Genomic DNA, 11,726 nt, shown 5'->3' on the forward strand with positions numbered 1-11,726 from the left:
TCCAGGCTGCTGCTGGAAGATGGGTTACCTTCGGGGTACAGATTCATTGGTCTTTGGCTGTTACTTGTTCTAGCGTGTGAAGGCAGACTTACATTGATAACGAGCTTTACACAGAGATTTTATGTTGTCTTTTAACGTTCTTCAGAGTGTATACACGTGGGTGTATGCACGCTTATGTATATATATATATATATATATATATATATATATTAATATATATATATATATATATATATATCTAGATATATATATATATATTTATATATATATATATATATATATATATATATATATATATGTGTGTGTGTGTGTGTGTGTGTGTGTGTGTGTGTATACATATAGTATTTATCTATCTATTTATCTATTTATGTTAGCAAACAGGATATACATCGATAACCTATGCAAGAAGAACTCGTACACGTAAACATTGAGAGAGAGAGAGAGAGAGAGAGAGAGAGAGAGAGAGAGAGAGTTTCCCTGTAAGCATTTGTTTACCTGCATGGAGTCTCTTAGTCAGAACGAGAGAATTTATATCCAGCTAATGTATTCTACCTCGTCAGCCTCTGCCCGGGGGACCTGCAGAGTGTAACTTGGTGTTTCCCATCAGGACTTGTGCATAACTGGCCAGGTCGTGCCCTCTGAACTCCATCGGACAACGCGATCCTTAACTGTAGTTTTTTTATGGTGGGGAAACCGAGAAGGACAAAGCAGCCCGAATCGAGTTCGCCCTTTGTAAGGGATGAAAGTGAGAGAAAGACTGTAATGTGTAGTTTTCAGGGGAAATTTGACATTGATATATTGATGTGATTAAGTCCAGCTGTCATTTTCGGTCTTCATTGCTTAACCAGGATGGCACTTTTTCTCAGTTTCTCCATTGATAAACCTTTGCTAATGCCTGCATTTATTCACTCTATCAGGAATTACTTTGAAAACGTAAACATCTAGGAAATGTGAGAAAAATGGGTGTTATGAATTTTAACTGGGAGTTACAAGGATTAGGATGTCTCAAAGACTTGTTAGTCCATCCGAGGAGACATCGTGTGCTCACTTATCTCCAGGAGCAGGTTTTACTGTTCATTCACAGCGTCCTAATGATTTTGTCTATCTTTCTTTTAAACTCTTCCACACTGTTGGAGAAATTGAGAGTGAATTCTAACACGAACGAGAGGTGAAGAGTTAGTAATGGTTGCAAGACTGGACGAGAGAGAGAGAGAGAGAGAGAGAGAGAGAGAGAGAGATTTTACAATCAAGAGAAGGGATATCCATTGGGAGAATCCTTAAGTGCTGGTTCAGTGACACCACCCTGTCACTGACGTTGGTGGCTAGGACAAACGTGAGCATTACAGCTATGCCATCAACACCACACCTGCCAATTTACCTGCCAAATTATGCCTTATGCCCCCATGTGGTTCTGATTCTAATAGGACGGTTCTGGTCATCTAGGAGAGACGGCATGGAGAAGTTGATGGGCCCTGTGTAGGTACATGAAAGGAATAGGGGCAGGTGGTCAGTTCGAGGTTTCTCTCTCTCTCTCTCTCTCTCTCTCTCTCTCTCTCTCTCTCTCTCGTTTTGGTGTTTATTTGTCGAAAGAGCATTGTCCTTTATAGGTTTTTGTCTTACTTTTTACCATCGTCAAGTTCTTTTCCTCTTCATTTTCCCTGTTTTTGTCATCTGATTGCCAGTAAGTCATGTCTTCATAAGTTTTTATTTTACTAAATGAGCAACGACGATGAGTGTATTCTCAGCTGTTCATTTCTGTCGAACTACCATTATCTTTTCCAAAGAAGCAGGTTCTTCATTCCAGTGCAGTTCTAAAATGATTACAGAATTGCCTTCTCTGGCTTTCACTTTCTCATATGATAGTTTTCTTTTATTCACGTCAGTCAGTGAAACCCTAAATCCTTTCTAGATAAATAATTTCACAGAAAGGTTCCTGCAGGGCCTCCATAGCACCTATGATGATCGTTGTCTGTCATACTGGTGTGAGAGCACTGGTAATATGACTGTTGTTAAAGCTAAGGCTAATTTAAATGAAACTGGTTTCTTCGTGGAACAGTACGATGTCAATCATTTATTTTTTACAAGGCTCGTTTACCTTGTAAGTATTACAAGTTATTTACAGTATTTTAAATAGAAATGTTTAAGACTAATGACTTTCAAGTTAAACCGAATTGTTGTAGAGTTTTGCTAACTATAAATTCTGACAATATTCAATTCAAATTAATCATTGACAGCGTTTCATTGGCTCAGAAAAGGAAAGAGATTTTGGCATGTCTTTTTTTTTCTTCTTCTTCTCCTTCTTCTTTATGTAACATTTGAAACCCATTTCTTTTATATTAACATGGGTAATATTCCTGACGACGAAAAAATGAGTCATTTCGGTTAAAATCCTTCATAAGAGAATTTCCAAAAGACTATATTCTTGCCTATGTGAAGAGCTTTTTGATTTGCCTTCGAGTGAGTGGGTGTCCATCATACAGATCCAAGTTGCACAAAAAACTTTTCCTTGTGCGGAAAAGACAATTTGGGTTTGTAGGGAGGAGGAGGAGGAGGAGGAGGAGGAGGAGGAGGGCCACCAGAGAGGAGAATGAAGAAAAGGTGTGTGGTTGTGTGTGTGTGTGTGTGTGTGTGAGAGAGAGAGAGAGAGAGAGAGAGAGAGAGAGAGAGAGAGAGAGAAACTAAAAGACAAAAGAAATGTGAATGGTCGAACAAACGAAAATCTCCAGACAATGAGAAATTTGAGAAATGACAGGGTATACAGAAAGACTCATTATACAGACAAGTTGCGAATTGATCGTGTAGTGGAATGACAGAGAAGATACTAAAATCAAGGTGGGAAGGCGGAGAGAGAGAGAGAGAGAGAGAGAGAGAGAGAGAGAGAGAGAGAGAGAGACTTTCAACTTCCCTGGGAAAAAGGTCAAAGATTAAGTATTTTTAAATAACGAAGGTCGGGTGTTTCTCTCACCTCCTTTTCTCTCTTTCTTTCTCTCGGTGTCAGGTGACTGTTCTTGATTTCTTTAATGGTTCTAGTCTCCCTTTACTCCCTCCTAAATCCACATTTAATACCTTATCCCTAAGCAACTCTCCCTCACCCCCACTCTCCCCCCACCCAGTCCAACCCTTCTCAACACATCATCTCCCTCCCGCCTCTCTCTCCCCTCCTAAATCCACATTTAATACCTTATCCTAAGCAACTCCCCCCTCACCCCCACTCTCCCCCCACCCAGCCAACCCTTCTCAACCCCATTCTATCTTCCCAGCCTCTGTGCTGTTCTGTCCGGAATGACGACAGGAAGCAATGAATGAACGCGAGTGAATAACCCGCCGTAGCGTGTTATACAACTTCATTCCCGATCCGTGGTTGATGATGCCCACGTCACATGTCAGGTCAGACTGTCAAAGTCGTCCCAAGCACTAAAAATAGGCGGCGAGTTTCCCGTGGCCGAGGCTCCTCCCCCTGGGGCCTGTCTGCCAATCGGGAAGACAGGATGAGCACCTGTCAGCCAATGGGGCTCCGGGAAGGGCATACCCAGGGCGGGGTTAAGGTACTTCAGGGAGTAATGGAGCAGAGGGAATCAGTGCTACATGAACCTGTGAGGTGTGTGCACGAGTTGCCTGTCGAAGAGACACGAACTGGGACAGAAGGGTAGCCCCTGAGAGAGAGAGAGAATCGCCCACCTGTGTCTTTAGTGACAGATTCCCTCCTCGGCTCTCTCACATGGAATAGATCACCGGGACATTTTGTGACAATAAAAGGACTCGTTGCATATACTGGTCGGTTTCCATAGTAACTGCATTGAAGGACACGTTGTTTCATTCACAATCTTCCCAAATGCAGGAAATTATACAAATGTGCAGGTAAGGAGCGATGTATTAGAAGTTGTTTATGTCTATGGCAGTCTAAGAATTTTTATGTATTTTCGGGAATTTTTCCCTCTTCTTAAGTAAACACACACGTTGTCTTTTTTGTATTGGGTTTTCCTTGTAGTAATGGAAAGAGTTTTTAGCAATGAACCTCATGTTGAGCACACATTATGTTTGACGTTATGTTAACATCTTTTTAACATTTCTAGATAACCTTGATATATTCAATCTGACGTGTCCTTATTCTCCTTATTCGAATTTTTATTAATTCTCCCTCTATGGTTCATTTTGTTATAGTTAGTTCGTTTTTCACCAATGTGCCAAAATACGTGTTGAATTTCCATTGTAGAAAACCCTATTTCATTTGATAGTCTCATTTGCTTCTGAGATGCTTATATTTTTATATTGTTGAGAGGAATGCTGAATGTTTTTAGTAAAGAAGAAATAGGCACTCTTTCAATGTATATTGCTACAATTAGAATGAGACATTCAGCTATAAGATATTTATCTTAATAGCATTGAGGTCTCCACTGATAACCAAAATATGAACCACGAATGTCTCGCACTGTAATTAGTGGTGACCTTAATGCCATTTAGATAGATATCTTGTGAACTGAATAGTCCTTATAACTCACAATTTAGTTGATTAAACGAGATGGGCATGTCAGTAAGCAAAATTCTAGGGGTGGGGGAGGGGGCGATGCCAGGTAATAAAGTGGACTAATATAGGGAAGTAAGAGATTAAAGAAAGAAAAATAAGTGACATCTTTCTGAAAAATAATATTTTTCATTTTACGTATTTTCCATCAATAACCTACATATGAAAGTTAATATGGAAAGCCTTTGTGTACTGTTAATAACTGCTTACTCCTGGAAAGGCTTATCAGAAACGGCGACCCCGACTAGGGATTAAACTGAGAAGAAGAATTGTTAATACCTTCTTAGATTTAGTTGCACCAACAAGAGGCAAGATGCGCTAGAAATATGTTTCAGGAGTCCTATTTGGCTCATATATATATATATATATATATATATATATATATATATATATATATATATATATATATATATATATAGTGTGTGTGTGTGTGTGTGTTTGTGTTATAATGCACTCATGCATATATTCATGTTTTAATGTGAATGCATGTGTACATATTGCTTGTCCAATGATTGTATATTTTTAAACAGAGGAATGCAGCATGATCGTATTAGGCTATTATAAGTGTACATTTATTTTAAAGATTAGAACGGCAAAATATTAAACCAGGACGCCCATTCCCTTCTCATTATTACCTAATATTAACAATCATTTTCTCACTGACTGATGATCCCTCATGAATAATGCTATGTTAAAAAATTCACAGGTCAAATCTTTATCATTTTTAACTTTATTAGTGCTGTTTCCAAACCATCCTTCTCCCTTGCAACGTCTTTCGGGTCCCATATCCAGCATTTTATTGATATTCTACTGAGCGACTGCATGGTTGGAAATTTTTGTACCAGAAGTAAAGTTCTTATGTACAAATCATGTTTTTTGCTCATTGAGCAGCACACACACACACACACACACACACACACACAGAGGGAGAGAGAGAGAGAGAGAGAGAGAGAGAGAGAGAGCTTCCTTAACCCATTAGAAACTTTAGTGGATGAGTATTTGATTCATCCATATTTAATGAGAGCTCCTTTTATGCACCCAAAGGTACCTTGATATTAATGCTGCAGTTAATTGTCAATTCCTCAAAAGATCTATCATTCTAATTATGTTCTGGGATCTAATGTATTTGTTGTGCTATGATTTTACTGCCATTCTCCATTAATTGACATTCCTTAATGATTCATCCGATGAAATTTTCTACTTTTACAGCCTGTGCCTTTGCCTCGTTTCTTCGAAGTTTTCACTCTAACCGAAGTTTAATTTGCCTCGTAATTTGAAATCGTTTAAGCCGTTCAGTGTGGCAGACACTCGATTGACATTTAATCACTCTGCTAACGAGGTGTGTGATTGGCTTGACGCTGATTATGGCTGGGAGGGAGGAAAGAAACGAGGGAAAGGAGGGGAGAGAGAGAGAGAATGATGAGGTTGTGTTCTTTGTTAAAATCTGATGAGGTTGGTAACGATGATTGCAGGGTGATAGATAAAAAATAGTTTATAATTTTACCCTATCTCTCTCTCTCTCTCTCTCTCTCTCTCTCTCAAACACAAACACACGCACAAACAAATATCTTATCCCGTCCTTCTGTATCCCATTCTTTTTTCACAACCAAGTGCATTGTTTGAGATCGTGGCCCAGTGGTGATTCCGTTCCCATGGCAACACCGTTACTTTGAATGATGGCTGTGGGCGTGGTTGTGGGCGTGATGGTCTAATATCCTGGCGGTGTGGTGTGTGGGTGTGGGTCACGATCCACAAGGACGATAGGAAGGAGTGGGTAACTTCACCTCCTTCCCTCCCCACCCCCAGTCCATTACTCGAGTAAATGATAAAAAATATAACTTAGTTTTCATTTGTTAATTTTCGGGGAGATTTGAATTTTTTTATTTACTCTTTATGAGAGTCAAATTTTATCAGTTTTAGGCTTTCAGTGACAATTGTTTAGTTGTAATTTTAATAAAAATCTAATTTATTTATTTTTTCAGCTCACTCGGTACCTTATTTTTAAATCTTTTATTTTTCCAACAGTAAACTCTTGCCTTTAAGTTTTGTCAATTCTTTTCGTTCATGAGAAAACTGTGGTCTTTTTTCCGCTCATTGCTTTTTTAATAATTATAAGTTTGCACAGAAATAAATTTAACCCCAGTTTATATAATCGTTTCTTTCTTTCTGTCTTGAGAGAGAGAGAGAGAGAGAGAGAGAGAGAGAGTATGAAAACTTGGAATCTTAAGCAGTTGTTCAGCGAATGGAATCCGTAAAATTTATGATGATTTTTCTAACAATCAGATATAGATCGGCTATTTTGATTTAATTTCTATAGTAGAAATAGTTATTAATAGAAATAGTAACCTCTTCGATGGTGCCAGAACTCTAATCTAAACCCCTAATGATAGAGTGACGTCATATTACTGGGAATGGCAGCTTTTTCGTTTCAAATCCTGTACATGCATACGTTCATACATGTCCTCGTCGTTGGAGTGATCATCTTGATGATTCATTCATTTTCAAAAACTATCGAGAAATTTATACAAAAGTATCCACTTCATAGCCATTATTACTTCTGCTATGACTACTACTAACACTACTAATGTAATAGTGCTAGTGGTAGTAGTAGTCGTAATGATGATGGTATGCATGACGATTCTGTTGCAATGTTATAAACATACTGAAATGTACCTTATTTAAATATGAAAATGTTTCAATGGAAATTTATCACTCATCATTTATTCATGATGCGGAAGACGGTAATTTCTGACTTTACCTGACCCTAACGTAAATCATTTTAATTCATATCTTATATATATATATATATGTTAATATATATATAATAATTATAATATAAATATAAATAATATATAGATTATATAGCTATCTATATTGTGTGTGTGGGTGTGTGTGTGGTGGGTTGGGTGTGTGTACTGTGTGCATAATAACCAGTTAGTTATTTGAAGTCTAGATGAACATTACGAAACATTACCAGTTTCTTAATGGAAAGACAAGAGAGAGAGAGTGAGTCTTGCTGCATAAAGATTCAGCTGATCCATCCCAAATGGATGTCCTGAAAGGGCCAGCTCAGATCCTACTTCCTGTTGCGTAACCGTTCCGTTTCATCCTGGAGGTGATCCGGGAAGCGAAAGGGATGGGGTGGAAAGGAGAGAAGGACGGGAAGACGTGGGTGGAAAGGCGAAGGATAAGAGGAGTCATGTGTGAGGCAATCTCATCATAAAGATCTAAAAAAAAAAGAAAGAAAAAAAGGAATGGAGGAGCTAGATAAAATATATTTGCGAAAGAAGAGGAAACTGGAATTGAGAGGGTTTTGTCTGGTTTAAGGAAGGTTGGGATGAGAGGCGAAGGAAAGGGATGGGAAGGCTGGCTGGAAGAGATCATCCAAAGTATGTGAAAAAAAAAAATGGCCTTACTGCGCGTGTGCGAGCGTGCAAGCGAGAAGAGCCCCAAATCCGGATTCCTTGATGAAATCTCTTCCTATGTCATTTGCCGTAGCCTCGAGTGTTCTGTGCCTTGTATTGCTACACCTAATAATGTACAACAAATACATATCTTTTGACTTCGTAGTTTGTAGCTTTTATTTCTAGTTTTGGCGTCTTCCTCTCTTGAAGTCCCAGTCCGCCAACCTTCCGAAAGAAGGTTCGGCATTTTATACACATCTTTTGCGTTGGGTCAGTCTCTGCCCATCGTCTTTGTGTGAAGTCAAACATAGACAAAAAAAAATCTACAAATATAAATTACAATTGTTTATCAGTAATCCAGGTGTTCAAAAAACTTTGTGCAATGAATGACCACCTGGTAATTAGTCAACTGCAGCGCACCTCAAATTGTGTATAGAAGGTCATGAGACAGAGGAAAGTATATATATATATATATATATATATATCTATATATATATATATATGTATATGTATATATGTATATGATATATATATATATATATATATATATATATAGATATATATAGAGAGAGAGAGAGAGAATGATGCACATTTAAAAAAATGGATCTCCCTTTTTTCGTGACCCATATTTCAATACTATCTATTCCATCTCCTTTCTAGTCCGGACAGCAGAACGCACCAAACACGCATCATATTTTTTAGCATCATCTCCAAGCCCCAAATTTGACCGAGTGAAATGCACCGAGCCGAACAAACTGGTTTGACACCAGTAGAACGCACCCTCGGGGTAGAGATGTACGGACTAGAAGACCTTTCGAAGGCTACAGTTCTCTCTCGCCGAATGTGATGTGTGAGGAAGAATCCATCCGATGGAAATGAATGACCAGATGGAGGACAATATTTACAGTTGGGCGAGGGCGATGTTTTGCTGTGTTCTCATTGGAGGATTAATTAGATGACCTTTTTTTCCTGTGTTAAGCTCTGCGTGCGTGTGTGTGTCTGTTATTTTTCTTAAATATATAGTCTGCAGTTAGGGAGAGAAAAACAATTTTTGTCTTATGTTTTTATTATTTGTCTTTTGTAATCAACGTGTTTCCTACAGTCAGGTACCTTGTTGTATTTCTTCTCGGTAATTTTAGGACCGGTTTTGGTTTCTTCTTTCATCTCTCTTCATCCACTCTCTCATATTGTTTAGATCTATTTCCCTTTGCTTTACCTCGATTTATCTCTTTTGACAAAACCTTATTACAAAAACCTCTTCGATCCTTCAATTTATCTTCTCCAATCGGTAAAACCTCTTTTGTTTTTTTTTATTTTCTTATTCCTGCTCTCTCTCTCTCTCTCTCTCTCTCTCTCTCTGTGGTACCTTGGTCTCTTGTTCATGTCTAGCCGAAGATGTATGTGGGAACGCAGGGTCCTATCCGGAGCATTAGCATGTTTTTGCATAGCCAGTAGTACACAGTCGGGAGTTAAAGCGTTTGCAAACGATTTCGGCTGTGGTCTCTTTTACTTCCTAATGGTCTGGGTTTAATCTCCTTGATTGCGCCTTCTCTCTCTCTCTCTCTCTCTCTCTCTTCGTCGTTCTCTCGTCTCTAGTCTCTTCTCTTCTTTTCTCTCCTCTCCTTCTCTCTCTCTCTCTCTCTCTCAAAGCTGTTATCAGTATGATTGGTATCTTCTCTTAGTTGAAATCTATGGTGGTTAGCCTTTCATTATTGTATGATTTTTCTAATATATCTTGTTTTCTCTCTCTTAGTTTGTTATTATACATTTTAATTACTTTTCTCTCTGTTGTTTTTAATGTTATTCATAAACTTATCTTGTTCTTTTTCTTGCATTGCTTAGGCGTGGGCCTTTCGAATCCAAAATATGAAGAAACGACAAACTGCCTCTTAAAGTAACTGTGTGATGTGATAGCCTGATGGGTGTTACCTGATTTAGATTACCACTTGAATAGTGATTTTTTTTTACTCTGTTTTAGTCATTCTAATTCAGGTTCCGTATTATTCAGTCTTCCTCGATTTAAAATGAAGAGCGTTAATTGGAAAATATCTTTGCAAATGCAATTTTATTTTGATTATACTATTCTGCAAAAGAACAGAGTGTAACCCCTTTTCTGTCGGCAGTGCAATACTGTTATAATAATAATAATAATAATAATAATAATAATAATAATAATAATAATAATGTTGTTGCTTTAGCTGGGGTTCCCAAGTACACATCTCCGTCTTTTCTATTGGCAAATGAAGCGAATGCTCCCAACAGCGACACTTCATTGTGGAGAGGCGAGCGTTGGTGATGGTGTGTGATGGGTGGGTCGGCTCGCTCCCCCCATTCCATAATAGCTAATAAAAAGACATTGATGGGACTCTTAATGCTTTGATGGGACTCTAAACGTCCGTCATTGCCGGCGGAGGCATTCGGGATACCTCATGTAGAAATGTTGATCTGATGTTTACTGTCTGTGGGCAGCCCTCTGCTCGCCAGACTCTGTCCTCATCTTCGTAATTCATTGTTTGAGGTCGGGTTCGAAGGCGGACTTCGTGTAACAGTCGATGGTGAGGTGTTGTTCGTAAATTTTATACTTTTCTCCCCTCATATTCACTTCGACGTGTCTGCCAGATAGGTTAGACTGCCTCTTAAAGATAGGACAGTTTATGAAAACTGTCTTGTAATGATAGGATAGTTTATAAAAACTGCCTTGTAATGATAGATTTGTTTATAAAAACACTCCCTTTAAGGAAGAGCAGTTTGTAGAAACTGTATATAACACAGACGGCAAGAAAAAAGACAAAATCATCAAGTTATGATATGCTTTTCAATAAGAAAATCTTAAGTCTTAAAAAAATTTTCATACGATTTATACTAATTTAAGAATCGAGCACTTTTTGCCAAAGCTTTTGTTGTTTTTTTTTTTAAGTTCAGGTCCAATTATTTCACTTCTCAACCTATAGCCATCTGTAGATAGTTAAGGCTGAAGAATATTGTCATTAATTCACTCATGTGGTATCTATAAATATATGAAGTAAAAAAATATTGTCATTAATTCATTCTACCTTGGTATTAAATATCTTATCATCTCCAATGACCACAGAGTTTGTCATGAAATTAAAGATAGCATATCGTAATCAGTGGAATCTCCCCTTCATCTTTCTTAACAAATTGCAATTCTATTTCTGTCTTTTGCATCTTTTCTCTCCCCCTCCCCCTCCCAACCCCCTCCCGCCCCTCCCTTCCTCCGTCTCTTCCATCCCTCCTAACCCGACCGGAGCTCCATTTCCATTTCACGTCTTTTGTTGAGCAAAAGCGTCATGCAATTTTAACTTCGTCCCATTCATCGTTTTGACTTCGTGCAATTTGGTTTTTGTCTCTCCTCTTCCTTTTTAGAGTCTTCATAAATATTAATGTGGGTGTTTTTGAGAGGGAAAGAGTAAGTGGAGGAGGAGGAGGAGGAGGAGGAGGAGGAGAAGTAGTTGGGGAGGGAACGGCAAGAAGACTTTATACACCCCCTCCCCCGTAGGTCGGGTGCTTGTTCCTCTTGACGAATGGCTACAAGATGCCTGCTACGCAAACGGCGTGTTAATGCCCAACTCTTCCGGCCGGTTTACTTGTTCATTTTGGCGAATTAGTTTTCTCTTTCTGGCTTTTTTTTCTTTTTCTTCTCCATCTCTCTTTCCCGGATTTTAGAGCAGGTGGAGCCAAGACAATTTAAGAGCAGGTGGAGCCAAGAGAATTTAGGAGAGAAAGACCCAGCCACAACCACCCCGGTGCCTGCAAGAGCCTCGGGCCGGCCTAAACAAATT

At 38.6% G+C, this 11,726-nt stretch overlaps 1 protein-coding gene across 1 annotated transcript in view; it reads left to right on the forward strand.

Annotated features, from left to right (window-relative positions):
- The first annotated feature begins 3,592 nt into the window (after positions 1-3,592).
- Positions 3,593-11,726, forward strand: part of LOC135210180 (single-minded homolog 2-like) — a 59,802-nt gene continuing 51,668 nt past the window's right edge. Inside the window, exon 1 of the mRNA XM_064243011.1 lies at positions 3,593-3,858. Coding sequence (XP_064099081.1) covers positions 3,833-3,858 — 26 coding nt within the window. The 5' untranslated portion in view covers positions 3,593-3,832. The remainder of the gene's footprint in view (positions 3,859-11,726) is intronic.

This window comes from Macrobrachium nipponense, chromosome 39 (genome assembly GCF_015104395.2).
Source record: "Macrobrachium nipponense isolate FS-2020 chromosome 39, ASM1510439v2, whole genome shotgun sequence".
Classification (NCBI taxonomy): Eukaryota; Metazoa; Arthropoda; class Malacostraca; order Decapoda; family Palaemonidae; genus Macrobrachium; species Macrobrachium nipponense.